The 17969-nt window shown below is 39.9% G+C and overlaps 1 protein-coding gene across 1 annotated transcript in view; it reads right to left on the bottom strand.

Annotated features, from left to right (window-relative positions):
- ADCY8 (adenylate cyclase 8) overlaps window positions 1-17969 on the bottom strand; it is a 225053-nt gene that overhangs the window by 77099 nt on the left and 129985 nt on the right. The window contains exon 7 of the mRNA XM_004580732.2: window positions 15149-15419. Within this exon, the coding sequence (XP_004580789.2) occupies window positions 15149-15419 (271 nt within the window). The remainder of the gene's footprint in view (window positions 1-15148; window positions 15420-17969) is intronic.

Genomic DNA, 17969 nt, shown 5'->3' with positions numbered 1-17969 from the left:
GTAGATACTCCATTAACACCGACTGTTTTCTCTGATTGCGTGCTCTGTCAATTGCATGTGACAATTATACATCTCTATCTCCTCCCTTAAGAGTATACACTTGCATACTCAAGATAAAACAGCCTAAGTTCAGAAAGGCAAGAAAATAGAAATTAGGATACATTGTATGTAAAACCACAGCCTTAATTTATCTGTAATAAACTACAACTAAAGACTTCAAAGATTTGAACTATGGTTTCAACTTCAGTGCGATAATGCCAAAAATCCCAATACTGATGTTTCATTTGTCAATGATATTGAGGAAATGTGTTACATGCCTAATTTACCTATTTAAGATCATGCTGGAATGAGTCATTTTTAAAACAGAATATTTTCCTTTTCTTTATGAAACTAACTCACCAGTGTGTGTTAGTTGGAGATTGTTAAAAATAGCATAAATTTTCAAATATTATTTTAATCTTACAATGACCTCCAGCTATTAGAATGATCTTTCACATGAACAATTTCAGGAATTAGATAGAGATGGTGAAAAAAATAGGATGGAATGGGAATAAATAGCAAATACAATGAAGTTAAATATAATACATAATTGGACACTGATGCCCAAGTATGTTTTAATGCATATTGAAATATATTCACTACTGTTCTACATAATAATACATATAACACATATTTATTTACTTTGGCTGAAATCTTTTAGATATTAAGGAGGTCAGATTGAACTTGCAATGTTATAAATAAGTTGTAATTAGTGCTATAAATGTTGTTACACATATTTTATAATGCTATTTATTTACTTTAGCTGCTGTTTTAGATGTTTGGGTGGTTAGATTTGCAGTAGAAATGTGAAAGCTTGGGGCCAACATTGTAGCACAACAAGTTAAACTGCTGCTTGTGCTCTGGCACCCCTAACCAGAGCACTGCCTTCAGTCTTGGCTGCCGCACTTCTGATCTGCCTCATATTACACCTAGGAAGTCAGCAGCAGATGACCCACGTTCTTGGAGACCATCCGCCTATGTGGGAGACCTGCATGAAATTCTTGGCTCTTGGCGTTGGACTAGTGGATAATGATTCCTGTCATCCTGTCTTCTCCCTTCCTGTCACTATCTTTCAAATGAGTGAATGAATGAATGAATACATAAATAAATCTTCATAAAACAGAGAATTGTCACAGTTTGTGGCTGTGTTCAAGAAGAAAGTGTCATGTCTCTTAGATTCATGCTAACTGGAATCTGTGCTGTTCTTGCGTGCCTCAGAAATTATTTCCTCTTTTCCAGGTGCTTAAGACAGATCAAAGCCCAAATGTGAACAAAATGCCCTTTGAACCCAGATTCCTGGTGAGAATTGCGCTTAGAGGTCTGTGGAGCTCTCTGAAAGCTGCATTGAAATAGGGCAGGGGTGCCCATGCTTTCTCTTCAGCCCATCATTTGGTTTATGCATAGAGGACTTTGGATTTGTGTCTTTTCTGTTTATCTGCGGAAACCTGCTTTTCCTGCAGGTTATATTATTTCATGGGTGACCACAGATTTCAGTATCAATAAATGAGTTTGTCAAAGTGGGTAAATTCATCCCAATAGGATTTCAGAGTCTTGGGGAATAACCTGTTTTCTTGAGTGAGAAACAGTTTGGCTCTGTGGAACATAAACTATAATCCCCAAATCCTGGGCATCTTGAACATAATTTTAGAACTGAAGTTGCTTACTCAGGGTCAGAGTTGGAGGGTTCTGCTTCATTTCCAGGTCTTCCTAATTCACTTTCTTAAAAACGTGTTCCAGGAAAGAAGAATGACCAAATGCTTTCTCTGAAAGTGGTTCTGTGGTTTAGGCCATGTGGATCCATTATTTGTTTATGGCTATTTCCCCTCATATTGTCCTTGAGAGAACTTGGGGTTTTTTGTTTTTTGTTCCCAGTGCCTGAGCCAGTGCTTGATATATTGTAATCACTTGGTACACTGTCACTAAATGAACAAGTTTATATTAAACTCCGATTGAAACCTTATAGCCTGCATTATTGAGATAAAAATACTGACAAGCTCTGTAGTGATAAGATAGTTAAACTAAGGTTCTCAAACTTCTGTTAAAAGCAAGCTCTCTTTTTCTTGGATTGCCTTCATAAATTCTATAGCATGATATTTGGAAAACAATACTCTAAAGCTCTTTGTTGCTTCATTCACAGCGCTCATCCACCAGCCCTATTTCTAATCCCTGAGAGATTTTAATCTCCCTCCCTGTGACTGTCTTCTCTTTACTCCAGGTTAATGCGTAAGGATTTCCCAATTGCTTTACAGGTGGCCAGAGTTTCTCTGTATTTCAGAATGCCTCTTAGTTTGTGTGTACCCTATGCACTGATGCAAATGACATCTGACCTTGTGGGTGGAAGTGGAAACTCAGACACCTGACACAATGTGACCTCTCAAACAACTGCTCAGACCAGTGTGTTTTTGGAATGGAACATATAACTCCTAGGGATATGTCCCACTGCTACTTAAACAACCAGATCAGATAGCAGCTTCTCTAGGAAATCTGCTTGGAGTCTCCACTTGTCCTCAACACAAAATTTCTATGATTTATTGCAACAGCCTAATTGTATGTTTGTTTTTTTAAATTATGATCACTTGAAGATCATATGCAATATTTTATGTATAACAGTCTAGCAGCTGGTGTTTTTGCTAGTTGTCTTAACAGGTATGTGTGGAATATATGATAAAAGGCTGAAAGTTTCTGTAACAAAATTATCGCTAGGGCAGTGTTTCGGCTCTTTTGTTGTCAGAAATTTCTTTACCTTCTTTTTCAAAAACTTCTTTTGGGACACAGCATGATGATTCAGTTGGTTAATGCTCCACCTGCAAGTGCCAGGATCCCATTTGAGTGCTTATTCAAGTCCTAGCTGCTCCATTTCCCTTCCTGCTCCCTGCTCGCAGCCTGGGAAAACAGTAGAAAATTATTCAAAGCCTTGGGATCCTGTACCCATGTGGGAGACCTGGTAGAGGTCCCAGATCCTGGTTTTGGATCAGCTTAGCTCCGGCCATTGTGGCCATTTGGGGAGAGGGCCAGTGGATGGAAAATCTTACTGTCTTTCCTTCTCACTATAACTCTGTCTCTCCAGTGAAAATACATAAAGTCTTTGAAAAAAAAGAGTCTTATTCCTCTTTTGGACTCGAAATTTAGAAAAATTCTGTTTAACAAACTATATTAATTAAAAAATAGGTCAGTTTCCTATTATATAATCAAACCTAGCTTTGGATCAGCATAAGCAAACACTATCTGTTGAAACTCCAGGCAAGAGGAAAGGCCTTGAAGATATGCTTCTGATGCTTATAAATGTGAGGTTTTATTAATGTTTCTGGCATCCAGAGAATGAGTCCCATTACTGCCTCCCAGTGCAGGCTGCTAGGGCACTTGGGACCACTAATTGCAGTGGAGTACTCTGCAGCCTTTTCTTGGGCCAGCACCTGCCCTGATTTCAGCTTCGGTGTTTTTCATGAGCCAACTTGCAATGGAAGGTTAAAGGCATTTGTGCAAGGGCTTCATTGTTTTTAAGTTTCCTATGAGGGGAAGTACCTGTAGGTATTTGTGACTCAAGTCCCACAGTTTGGCATGGCTCACTGCTGATTTGGGAAGGATGAGTGAGAAGGCCAAATCCAGCATGATCAGGGCCCAGCTGCAGGGCTGCCATCTCTTGTGCATAGGATGTTTATTTGTCTCAATTACTCTTTAAGGTTGGAGTCTGCACTCAAGCATAGGAGAGTCACTGGGTTAGTCCATCAGTTCCCGGATTACCCTTCTATCACCCCAGTGGTAGCATTTTCCCTAGCTAACTTGGAGGATGCTTTTGCATTGAATTTCAGACTTGCCACTCATAAGATGTGGCTTGAGAAAATCAGATTTTACTTTCCATTATTATGCCCTACAAGTCACAGGAAACAGATTCCTACCTAAAACATATTTTTGTGTTATTTTTACTTTTGACAAGTCATAATTGTATCTAATGATGGGATATATCGTAATGTTATATATGTGTATGGCATGGAATAACTTATCAAGCACATTAATATTGTCATTAATGTATAATTTATCATTTAATCTTTTTGAAAAAAAATTAATTTTTTGGGACGCTCTGGGGTAATCTGATCTACAGTGGTTTGCATTCAGGGAGCATGATTGGTATGTTTGAAACAGGCAATTCCCCCACACAGATCTGGTGGTAAGGTGCAGAGGTTTCATTGGCGGGACAGAGATTAATTCTCTGGTAAGAAAGCAGTCAGTTGCGCTTGTAATTTTGGGAACCTTTGGGATGATGTGCACACAGGGCCTCTAGAACCTTCTTAGGAGATTGGAGGTGCTGATGAATGGCCATTCCCCGGAAGCAAGATGGGGTAGTAAGACTGCTGACACTTTTCCTGTCTTTACTAAGAGAAAAAGGAATGTCACATCCCAATGGTCTGCATGATGCATCTAGAGCAAGGGTGTTTGATTACATTTTTGTTTTAAACTGTTTTCTAAACAAAACGAATGGTTGGTGAATTGTTACTGTGGAAGGAGACTATGGGACTCCCCCAAGGGGAGAGGTACAAGTAAACTTTGTAACAGTTTCACAGCTGTGAGCCTAGGAAGCAAAAAAAGTCAGAATGTCTCGTCTGCTGGATTAAGAGTCCAGGCACTGTTAACTGCCCTGCAGCAGGATTCCAGCAACTTTTCCAACCTGGCTACCAGTCCTCAATTACAAGGACCACTCAGGGGTCCAGGACATTTGGATAATTATTTCTTTCCACCCTTAGGAAGAAGTGTAGGCTTCAAAATACTGTCAGAATGTAACATTTGTGGCAGATGAAAGGATTTGTGGAAAACATTGGCCTTTGTGACCTGAAACAATCCCTTATTGGCGAGGAGACAAAGCAACAACAAGAAGGCTCAAGGGACAGCAGGCATTTAGTCACTGATGCGTTCATTTGAACTCTGTACTTCACTCTTGAAATTTTAACTGACTTTGGTAAGCTGGACCATCAAGACATCATTTTGAGATTCCCCTCACCACCAATATTTTGAAAGGATATTCTTTGCCTGATGTGCTTCGTCTGATGGTAAAGGTTTTACTGTACTTGCTGCTTTAGCTCTTGTTTGTGGTCTTTGGACATAGACTCACTGGTGCTGGTTCTCTTTGAACTTGAGGTGGGAAGAGAGTCAGCTGTGGCTGACCTTCCTACCCAGCCACAGTTCTAGAGGCTGGGCAGAGTTCTTTGGACAGGGAGCCTTGGAGCCCAGAGGGAAATCTCGTTCATCCTGGATTTTGTTCCTAATCCTGATCCAAGTGCTCTGGCCAGTGGAACACTCAACTAGTTGCATCTGACCCTGTTTGTGTCTAGCCCGGCAAACATGCTTGCTTCTGCCTACCTGATCTGCTTATCAGCTAAATCTGGATTCCTAATCTGATATTATTGCTCAAGTTCTTCAGGCAGAAAACTCTCCTTTCAGATGGGGAAATGCTATTATATCTGAATCCCGGCACATGTGGGCCAACTTTATTTAAAAAGGTTTGCTGCTCTTCTACGTAGATGGCTGAAATAGAATTTAGCAAATCCATTTTTGTCACCACATGTTTGGTTTAAGGCAAATAGAAATTTCAGCGATTACAGTTTTGCACCTTTGAATATGTGTGCAACAAGTGAGCAAACTCCAACACTGACGTCAGCACAGGCTAACAGGTTGCATGAATACAGGGATAGGAGATGATCTATGGAGAGCACAGGCTTCCTGCTTGGTGTGTGACTTGAGAGCTGGGGACAGAAAGGCTCTTACATTAGTTGTAGGGATAAGGAATGTCCAACCATTTTTTCTGTCCCTGCCAAGGAAAAGTTTAGGTGAATAATTTTAATTCAGCCTTGAATGATGTTCTGAATATCCAAATGATTCTTGAAAAACAATGTTCTCCACCCCTGAGGGATGCAGGATAGGTGAAAATAAAAGAAGTAGATGATGGTAGTGTCTTGGCTGGCACCGTCATATGCTGTGCTGGAGAAGTGGCCACTTGTTAATGGAGTGACCTTGGGTCAGCAATGTGGAGAATTTCAGCTCAGAAAACAAGTAAATGACCACAAATCAGGACCCAAGATCTTTAGTTTTTTCTTGTGAAGATCACAAGAAACATGATTCCCAAGTGTGTGTGAATGCCTGTGTGATTGTTTTCTTCACAGAAATTTGCTGAAAATTGCAACATGAGAATTCTCCAAACTTTCAGCTTTGTCAGGATTCGGCACACTCTACATTTAGACAAATCAAAGTATTAAACCTTGGGTTGTTTGTAAGTTTGGTGTCTTAAATTGATCAATATAAGCCTTGCCAGATTTCTACGGTAAATTAATTGGCGTATTTGATGATTTCACCGTGACTCTAATGTATAATCTACTGATCCTCAATCAAGCAGTCCATCTTCCTTTTCACCAGTTGACGACAAGGAAAAATCAAGCAAAGAAGGCATCACCCTGCTGAGCATCAGACTGTTACGTTCTTGGAACTTTATGCCTTCTACTTGCTCTTTCTTTGGCTATTACATTTTAATTTGTTATTGTGATTTTCTCTGATACAGTTTTGCAGTTATAGTGATTCCTCCCTCCTCATCCCCTTCTTCTCTCCCCATTTTCACCTCCCACTGTTTTTCCCTTTATTGTCTCAGTAGCATAGTTCTTTAGTAATGACTACAAGTTTAACATTCTGCTATTTAAATTTTCTACTTTAACTTATACCTTTACTGGCTGTTACTCTAAACTTTCTATCACACAGTTTTCTATGAGAGGTGTCTAATTAACTTTTTTAAAAAAGATGTGTTCATTTTTATTGAAAAGGCAGATATACAGAAAGAAGGAGATAAAGAGAAAAAGATCTTCTGCTTGCTGGTTCACTCCCCAAGTGGTGTCAATGGCTGAAACTAAGCAAATCTGAAGCCAGGAGGTTCTTTAAGGTCTCCCACACAAGGGGATAGGATCCCAAGGTTTAGAGCCATCCTCTACTGCTTTCCCAGGCCACAAGCATGGAGATGGATTGCAAGTGAAGCAGCTGGCACATGGACTGGGGCCCATATGGGATCCTGGCACTTGCAAAGTGAGGATTTAACCACTATGCTATTGGACCTCATTTCCTGGGCTGTGAATACTCCTGATGTTTGCTTCCAAGTTTGTCACCTAAGCAACTGTGTTTGCACATTTCTGAGGCACAGAATACTGAGTGGCTGATACCACATTTGAAGCTTCCACAACCCTGGTACCTCATGATGAAGCATCCTTCAGGAAATGAAGATGCTATAAAAGCCACAAATGGGAACAAGTACAGCAAACCTGAGGACTCATAATGCCTTCCGCTATTAGGCAAATTAAAAATAAGTACATGTACAGATAGCCAGTATTTTTAATAGGTTTAGGGAAAAAATAACCGTATTTTTAAGGAAAAGTATTGTGTCTCTTGTTGGGATTAAGTCATTTAGAGCAGCAGTAGTCATGTCCATGTGCAGAGCAGTAACCACAGAGGTCATGGCATGTTTGCAGAATTGCTCTAAAAGCGTAGATACAGACTCATCCATAGAAAACACATCATTATCTGAAAAGAAAATCCTCCTGGATACAAGTCACATTGAATTAAAGTAATAGAAGTTATTTTGCTGTCAAAACTGGGCAAGGGTTTCATGAAGCTCAATAAAGAAGTTCTCATGCCCGACGTTAGCTCCAATCACAAAGTAAGGATGCCACAGAATAAGGCACAATTATTAATTTGCAACTTGGAAAAATGGGGATGGGGAAAACTTAGACTTTTTCTTTCTCTTGCTATATATCTTCACCTTTTTGATATATTATAACTTATTTCTACATGATTAAGATATTCATGTTGGTCAGGTCATAGTTTTATGACTCCTCAAACAATTAGTCACTCCCTGGTAAAATAAACATCCAACTACATTTTCTCAGAGAAGTTTCAGTCAGCTATTGGTTGTGGCGTAACCACTGGTGGCAGCTTACAGGTTTGCCAACTTAAATGTCTATTTCCAAATCTGTGATTCTACTCAACTCCCCCGCCTTTCCATCTTCCACCTACTCTATCCCAGAAACTTGAAAGAAAGGAAGGATAATTAGCCAAGGTTAATGGATCAAATTGCGCGCCTAATCCACTCAACACTCCCTGGAAGGCTTCAAATCTACTTGCCTTTCGGAACAGAATGAACAACCAGACCCCTCTAATGATTTTCCCTGGCAGAACTCAGCAGCTTTCTTCAGAGTCAGGACTCGGGACAGACAGCCTGGGGAGTTTCCTGATCAGAAAAAGTCACATTACTGGAAGAGTGCAGACTGACTTCAGGGAAATTCCCGAAGCCTCCTGTGTTCTGGATCCCGAGTCGGCAGATGTCCCGCTCAATAAATGTCAAAACCTAATCTGATGTTATAATCATTAAAAACAAATTAGCAGCAATAAAGCAAAATTTGCATCTGATTTTCTGAAATTTGAAATTAGATATGAATAACAAAAATTTGATAGCTTATCCCAGAAGCAAGTAACTCTGAAAATGTACTTTTCTTTTTCTGAGAATGGTATCCAGCATTTCAGGTGTTTTTCGGGGAGAGCCCTGTGTGGGAAGGAGAACCCTGGTCTTTGATCTTGAGGAATAGAAAGTGAGGCTGAGGTGGTAGACTTGCTTTCTGCTCTTCCTTGGGTCTTTCCCTAGTTCTGGTGTCCTGCGTGTGGGTTTCAGCTTGAGTGTCACCTCCTTGGAAAGGTCCTCCCCGAGTACTGCCAATCAGTTTTCCCTCCTTCTCTCCCCTGTTCTGTTGCAGGCAGATACTCATATGGAGCCTGGTGACCTGATGGTAATGCGAGCGTTATGTGTGTTCCATAGCACCCAGACTACCCTCTCCATCTCTCCATCCCTGGTACTTTAAGGTTGACCTGTAAAAGTGTAATTACTCAGTAATATATGACAAAGAAATGACTGAGCAAGTGAACCGTCATCTCAGCAGGACTGACTTGTTTCAGTAAATGTGGAATCAAAATAGGTTTGAATATAGAGGAATCTTCTTCTTGTGAGTATTGAAATGCACAAAAGAGAGGCCCGCACTTAGTTTAGAGCTCATCTTTAAGGGACAGAAACAAGAAAGAAAGACATTAAATCTCAGGGATTGATATTATTTGGCAAGAGACAGAACAGTCGCAGTGAAAACAGGGCCATGGAAAGAAGGTTGAACGTAATGATGTTAGGGTGTCCATGCACATAAAATCAAAATTACATTATTCTGAATGCCAAGAGAAAAGGGATCTCATTTCCTACTTAGATTTTATCTCAAATATTTTCTTTTGCTTTAATTCATTTTGATAAATTTGATATTCATATCTATGACTATTCACTGGTATAGCAGTGCAAGCACAACTTCATTGTACACTTAGAGAAATAATCGGTAAGTATGATCACCACTCCCTGGATAATCTTTAATTGGATGGTAGGATTGTGAAATTTATGAAACCCACAATTGTGTGGAGAAATTGGAGGGAATAATAGCAGAGCTGGGAGGAATTACTGGACTATTAAGTTCAAAGTAGCCATTGTACTAATGCCATCCTGCCTGGGAAGCAGAGGTGGTTACTCAAGTAGATGGAGAAGTCTGCACTGTAACTCATTTCTTTACGTTCCCATGCAATCACTTCCTATTATCAAGTAATAAATAAACTTTGGGTCCTGCAGAAATAACACCAAGCTCTCAGGATACACAGAGTACAGGGTTAACAAGCTTCCTAAGAAATCCTGGGATCCACATTGGCTTCGTTTGAGATCTGATGAGAATTCCTTCAGTTCTCCCAGTCCATGCAAAGAACAGGACCTAAGAAAAGTCCAATCTGGGATTGATGAAGATAAAGAGTAACCCACATATGTTATATATAGCCTCACTGTCTACATATATTCTCTTCTATTGGTCTCAGCATTCTCTACTGCAAGTGGTAGCAGTTCACAGGGGTGAGGCAGAGTGGTCTAAATCTGTAACAAGGTTCTCATTGTTATTTACTGTACACATGGCCTTCAGGGAGTAAAGGGATCTCTCTGAATTACAGTTTTCTCATTTGGCAAACAGCTCACATGCTCTAAGTTGGTGTAGAAACTGAATGGAAACAATTTGCCTGAAGCCCCCAACATGATACCTGGCCTAGTGTTCTTTACCTTTGCCTCTATTTTTTTTTAATGTGAAAGAATGCCAGGCAATGGAATCTACTTCCTTCCCATTTATTGGATGGGATAAAGAAATTTCATTTATGCTTATAATTCTTATGATAGTTATATTGACTTCAAGATAACAGCAATGATTACATACAGACTTGTGCAGAAATGACTTAAAAAAATGTGCCAAGGTTTACATTTCTCTTTGTAACTCCCTAAAAAGGCTGGAATAAGTATGACTAAAGTTCCTGGAATCGGAAGCCATCAGAAACATGACAGGGATGGGATGAAGGCCATGAGTGTGTTCAGGGCACACCTAAACACACAGGTATCCACAGTGTATTCAGGGCAGATCCTGGGCCCTGAAAAAGGCCCTTGCTTCTGGAAGAATAGCTCCACGTCTCTTGGTAAATCACTCATCACAAAAACCCAATGAAGACGATCCATATCCTTCACACAATACATTTTACAGCAATGCAAAAGTCTCATCCTTTGATATCCTCTTGTAGGTTATAAGCCCATGATGTATTTTGTCTGAGAAGCCCACTTTACCCCTAAAGTGCTCTCCTAAAATTCTAAATCTGATCATATCACTGCTCTGCCTCAACCCTTGCTCCTTGGGGCAACTTTTGTCTCCTTGGGGCAAAAGACAAAATCAAAGAATCATGCTCCTGCCTGTTTAGCTCCCTTACCCACTAAGGTTTAGCTACTTGGCTCTCTCGGCTCTTCCAGCTCCATCGGCTCTGTTCACCCCCCCCCCATCTGTATTGGCTGTTGTTCTTTTGAGAATACCTTTCTCTCTGCTATTCCCATGCACAGACCTTTCATCACTTGAATTCTTCATAGAGCGCTTTATTGAAAAGTGTCTGCTCCCTGGATGTTAATCTGCAATTCCTTCACATATTATGTTTTGGTTAATTGTCTGCATTCCCAACTTCCTTGAGATAAGGACCAAGTGTGTATTTTTAGAACTGAGTCTCCCTCTAGAATATGGAGTACCAGTGAAATCACTGAATGAGCAAAGAGATTAAACACCAATTAAAGCTTTTAATTAGAACAGGTACTTCCACAGAAAAATCCATTTTTTGAAATAAAGATCCTTCTTTAAAAGTCCTCTTTTTATATGCAATTTGTTTTCATTATGAGTGACTGAAGGACCATATTTACGACTCATTCAACACTCTAATCTTGAAATGTCTGGATATCTTTCGCCAAATGTGAAAGTCTTCACTCTTGGTTTGCTTTACCTACTTCTGTTTCTGTGGTCTGAAGTAAAGTAATCATAAATTTCTTGCCTTCTAGATGTCTTTCTTTCATTACTCTTGGAAGCTCAGAGTATGGGTAGCTTCACTGGTAAATGATTCAGAGTTAAGGAGCCAAACCATCAAACCCGCAGTCTGAACATGTGCACTTGCCAGAAGTCAAGGAAGCAAACCAGGAGTGTTTGGGATGTTCACTGGCAATCTGGATTCAAGAACCTAGTCTGAGTGAAAGCGTGATGTCAACCAGATTATTATAGATACAGGGATAGAAAATATGACCACATCAATACTAAAGGAGTGTGGTTGACCATAGGCAGGTATTAGAAGATTCACCTATGGCGAAAGCATTGTTAGCAACTTTATTTACTTTTCCAGTTTACTGAGATGGGCAGATGGGAGGGGACTGGGATGAAGTTGGGATTCTTTTTTGGAAATCCAAATTTCTCTCTTAAAACTGTAATACTTAACACTGTAATATGTAGGGTTCTGATTTCACCATCTTACCAAGCCTGCCTCTTGCCAAGGTGTGCTTTAAATCAGTTCTAGTAGAGTGCTCCCCACCTTTATGCTATGAGCCTCTCGGGCGCTATGACTGGTTTTGTTGATGGGCTTGTTCTCTTCAAAATGCTGCACTCTCTAGGTTTCCATGATACCATATCCCCTAGTTCTCTTCTGATCCCTCTGACTGTTTTTGTCTGTCAAGGAACCTAACGATCTTGGAAATCCTTAGATGGTCCAGGCTTCTGTGGAATTGACAGTGTTTTGGTACCTTGTAGTCATAGCTAGGCAAGACTTGATTTCCTCCAGGGGCACATATGTCTCTAAATTACACATACGATCCCATGACTATTAGAATTGAGCCTAAGTACAAAGATGACGCAGATGATTATATAATGGCAAAGCTCAAGCATTGCAGGAAAAATACAGTATAGTTCAACATCAAGAGTAATAAGCATTGACCAACAATAACACATTTTATAATAACTTTTCAATCATATAAGCAGATGAATTTGTAAAATCAGCAAAGAAATATTTCAAGTGTTCCTGTAAATTTTACTAGGTCAGTCAATTATGGAATAAAGACAAGTGTCCATGCCACTCTGTTCTTGGTTCTCAATGATCGATGGTAGGGTCTTACTTGGCTGAGACTACAATAAGAATATTTATTCCAAACTGGCTTATAACTCTAACAAGGCATATGTCAACAGTTGAGGTGCAGAACAGTTTTAGGAGGGGTGTGCAGAGAAATCTCCATTGCCTTAGTGGGGAGCAACTTATCTTTGTGTCTTGTTAGAGTTATAAGCCAGTTTGGACTACCCAAAAATTCGCCAAGTTCAGTAAAAGTTATGCTTCAAAACTATAAACTGCTAAATACTAAAATGAACATAGACACAAGACAGCTGAATAGTTCCCTATAGTCATTTTTAGGTGTGTAGAAGCCGGTTGTTTATAAATTGAATTTGAAATGTCAATGAAGTAGTCACAGGATGTGGTTAAGAACCTGCATTTTTTAACATATTGGTTACTCAATACCATGTCAATTAACTCCACAATGTTGTAAACTGTTGTTGATGTTATGTTGGGGCTTTTAATTGGCTGTGATGATATTCTGCTAGGTCAGCCTTCAGACCAGAGATGGTCTCCCCAAGAAACCGTTGAATGTATCTGGACAACAAGATGCCGAACTCTATGCTTGGAATATGCCTGCAATGAAAGAATCTTGACTGGATTTGAACTGTAATATTGCAACAAGGTGGAGGAATCCACCAGGAGGGGAGGGTACGGGGAGGGGTTGGGGGAATCCCAGAGCCTATGAAACTGTGTCACAAAATGTAATAAAAAAATATTTACTCCAGTTTCCATAATCAGCTTAAATGAAGATATATTTCCAAAATTAAAAAAAATCAAAACAACACGGAGAGAGAATTTTATGCAGAATTTATGTTCTTTTTAAATAACCAGACTTCATGCTCAACAAATAGGCAGAAGCTGAGAGGGCACCATCAGTTGGCCAAGCACCCAATCCAGAATGTTTGTAAGACCCCTGTTTTATAAACTAGCTACTTGTATCATGCACATCATTCAGGGAAGGAAGGAAATAGGCATTGGAATCAGTTACAATCTGTGTGGGCATCAGAATGTTTGGGGGATAAAACACTCGCTAAAACATAGGGAAAAAGTAGGGGTAACGCTGCTTGGGCATGCAGGCCAGGGTCAGCCTGCAGCTTATGAGTTTTTCCAGTGGAATCTGGCTCATGCCTGGTCTAATAATTTCTTCCCATAGGACTAGAAGGAGCCCCCTGCTAACTTGGCTTCTGAGTGTCCCAACAATCAAAGGCAGATGAGAAGGAAAACGTGCAGCATTCAAATCATTTCCTTTGTAAGTGTCTTTAATCAGACTTAATGAGAAGTGCTCAAGTCTTTGTATTGAATAATTTACCCTCTCTAGCCTTCAGTTACTATCATTTTGCTTTATTTGTTGCATCGTACTCAGCTCTGGAACAGCCAGTCATTGTCAGGTAAGAGAGAGTGGCATTTTCACATTTGTTTACTTAAAGTAGTATGGGAGTGAGGCACAATGCCGCTGCTTGGGATGCCTGCCCACATTCCATATCTGAGTGCCTGGGATTGAATTCCACCTCTGCTTCTGATCCAGTTTCCTAACAATGTTCTCTCCCCTGGGAGGCAACAAACGATGACTCAAGTACTTGAGTCCCTGCCATCAGTGTGGGAGACCTGGATGGAGTTCTAGGCTCCTGGCTTTTGTCTTACCCAGCCTGGGCTATTATGGGCATTTAGGGGGGTAGGCGCAGTAAAATAGCAAATGAAAGACTTTTATCTCTCTAATGAATAAAAATGTAGTAAATCATGGTGGAGCCATAACATTTAACTTACGTTAACTTCAGGATATGATCGCTGTCTAAATGGATAAAGGGAAGATCTACATCAGAGCAGATGGTTTTGCACAAGTATCCTAGGGGAGAAGAAAGTTTCTGTATATACTATAGTTCTTGACTTGCTCAGTCTCAATTTGCTAGAGCAGCTCAGAGTCTGAGCATCTCATCGGGTAGAATGTGGTTCCAATATTTGAGGAAATAAATTTTAAAAATAATTTTGTCTACTGAACTCCTTTAATACGGATGTGGTAGCCCTTCTTGACATCGGAGATGGAAGTCTATGTTATCATTTAAAAATGTAATTATGTAAATGACTTGGAAAGTGCACGCCAGGCTTGCACTTCCTTACAGCTTCTTTGGCAGCACTTGGTGCTGCTTTTATATTCCAAATCCATGGTGCCCTGTTGACTTTGAAATTCAGAAGCCAACTCAAAATTGCCTAGTGTCCACTACCTCAAAAGGGACATTCTCTTGCACTTGACCCTCCTCTTTAGCTCATTAGCATCAAATCTATCTTTACCAACATGAGTGATTTTGTGCGGTAAAATTGTAAACGTTACGTGCCATTAAAAAAAAAAAAAAAAGAAAAAGCAGTGCTGGGAGCCCTCTGGTATTTCTGCCATTTCCTAAAATTGCACACATAGGTTACTTCTGTCCTGAGGATAGAAAGCTGCTTGATCACTCGTGATTATGGTGCTCAGTGAAGAAAAGGTTGAAGATGAGTCAGTTTTCTCTGCAGTGTCTGGGTTGGAGATGCACTCAAGCATGCATTGGTGGCTAACCTAAATGAAGAAGCCAAGACTTACGTTCTGTTTCCCCACGATGTTATCAAAGGGCAGCTCAGGGCTCCAGGATCCTTCAGTGAATGTGGCCCCACTATTTCTTCTGTCTGAGGGGCTCACCGACTCCTTGACAACGTCTTCTGGCAAAGACAGCAGACTGTCCTCAGGCTGCTTAATTAAATAGGTCTCTATGTTATGCTTCCTCAAGAATTCATTCCGTTCCTTTCCATGGCCTTCTTCCACATTATAGTCACCATTGAGGCAGTCCAGGGTGGCTTTGGAAATGTGGATTCTCCTGTGTGTAGAAAGCATCAGTCCATAAATGGCTGATCTGTCTGGCAAAAGATATTGCTTTCTTCTAGCCTGAGGAAAGCCTACATCAGAGCTTTACATGTGATACTGTTAGGACACATCATCAAACACAATACTTTGTCCACCAAAATAGTGGAAAGCATAGAAAAGAATTGAAGTTTAAGCATAATTTCATTAACAGGCAATCACTGACTTCTCACCAAAGGATACTACAGTCTTTTTTAGCATACTGTCCTGTTGAGCTTCTTCCAGCCTTTTTTTTTTTTTTTTTTTTTTTTTTGTGATTGGCAGCCTGATCCCAACAAGCTAAGAATCAGTGATTTGCTTAAGTGTATTGATCGTATTGGAAAAATAAGTATCATAATATTTGTTGATCCCATGACAGTTACTGTCCAAATCATTAGGTAACAACAGCTCTATAATCATCCTGGTCCTTTTCCTATCATTTGCACCTTGTTTCTGCAACCTTTGCATAATCTTTACTCAAGGCACATCTTTGAGTCCATGGGGTTACAATGGAGATCCTTTGGGAACAATACAGTGACATACATTTTCTTCTGTAGCACTGGCTGTGGGGAGTAGAGAGCAAAGCTATGGACACCTGCAGGCATATTACTGACTAGCTTCATTCACAAGGTAAGTGGCTCATTATTATGTAATCGTCAGCCGCTGCAGCTCTCTTTTATCAAAAGAACATTAGACAACAAGGGCCTAAGGGGCAGAGGCTGATTCATGGGCCCTGTACATGGCAAACCCATCTGTCCTCACTCCTGTTCAACCCAGTCAGATTGCTTATTGGGCAGCCCCGTGGTCAGTGTAGACCACAAAAGAGGTTATGAACAGGGACTCTATTGTCAGATTGCCTGGGTTCTACTATTTGTTAGCTGAGTGATCTTGGACAATTACTAAATCTTGTCGTGAGTCCATTTTCTCACCCAGAAAAATGGAAGAATCAATATCTCATAAGATTATTGTTTTATAAGAATTGATTCTATTGTAAAAGTATTTACATCAGTTCATGGTATACAGCAAACACTATGAAAGAAATATTTCAATTATTGAGGATACTGTCAAATTCATTGTTTTCATATTACTGTTGTGTGCTCCATCCCCTACGAAGGCTTACATGAGATGGTCTAACTTTCAACGAGGCCTTTGAAACTTGCATTTTCCGCCCTGTTATCCAAATCTCATTTCATAACAATCTTTCATGGTAGCCTCCTACATTCTCTTTAGCTATTCAATTAACTGACATTTCTTCAAATAAATGTTTTTTTTGTATGTGTCTGCTAGTGCTTCCTTGCCCCTGATCAGCTTCAGTCATTTTTCTAATCAAACTTTACTGCACTGTCGAATGAATCAATGGAGTAAGTGCTCACAATCCACTTGGACTTTGTAATTCTAGAAGCTGGTCAGTTGTTTCTGTTGAAACAACAAGTTTTTAATTTAGAGTAGTGTTTACTAATGTACTAGATTTCTGTGCTCTATTCTGTCTGTCACTCTACTAACTCATTCTGCTGAACCATTGCTTCCGGAGTGGTTATTTCATTGCAAAGGGCAAGTGAAGAAGTCAGACAGCATCTTTGATAATTCAAGGCACATTAGCCCCATATTCTGTACAAATTCCGTTTCCACAGTCACTGATTTAAAGCTAATGACAGTAAAAGCAAGCGTGTGAAAGGCATGTGTGAAAGATGTGTTTGACTCTTTTTCAGGAGGGTGCTAAGTAAGTACAAAATATTCTCATGATGCATTCTGTTAGTAAGTAAGAACTTGACAATATTGACCTTGGAGAATATCAGATCATAAAATGGATGACCAAACTGCTTTCTCAGATCAAGATTAGAGTCAGGTGTTAGGAACCAGACTCTTTTTTTCCTAGGCAAAACACACCTTCTAGGAGAATTTTGTGAAAGTTCAATGGCTAATTTTCTTTTCAGAACTCAGTTAAACATGGACCTTGCTTGGCATTTCAACTGGGTTTCACATTTCACTATTCAATAGGCATCGGTCTAATATTTGCATATTGCAGCAATAACATGCTTGGGTCATGAACGGAATCTTCATATTCAGTTTTCGTTGCTTCTTCTGTGCAGCACTGATCAATACACACTTCAATGTTTTCAAGAAGCTGAGTTACACATGTTTAGTTTCATCCTTGCTACTCATTTGAGCTTTGGGATTAGCTCTTCCAGATGAGATTCTGATTACTGCACTTCTCCCTAAGGAAATGAGTTAATTGTCAGGCAATATACTCATATATTGAATGACAGATAAATCTTACCAGGATATAATCATCATGAGAATAAATAAGATCTAACAATTGTGCAACATTCATTTTGCAGATGAGTTGATTTGTTGCTGTAAGTACTGATGTATGCTTGACTCCATGGACAATTTCACAGTGTTCATTCTTCTAACAAGTCTTGGTGGTTACTTTTCTTGTTCTTGTTTGGCAGATGGTAAACTGACAAGAGACAGTGACTTAACATCTGGCTCCGAAGTGTCAGTGATTAGTGGCAGTGCTGGACTC

The sequence above is a fragment of the Ochotona princeps genome, chromosome 9 (assembly GCF_030435755.1).
Source record: "Ochotona princeps isolate mOchPri1 chromosome 9, mOchPri1.hap1, whole genome shotgun sequence".
NCBI lineage: Eukaryota > Metazoa > Chordata > Mammalia > Lagomorpha > Ochotonidae > Ochotona > Ochotona princeps.
Note: the sequence above shows the minus strand (reverse complement) of the source record. Positions and strands in the feature narration are given on the sequence as shown.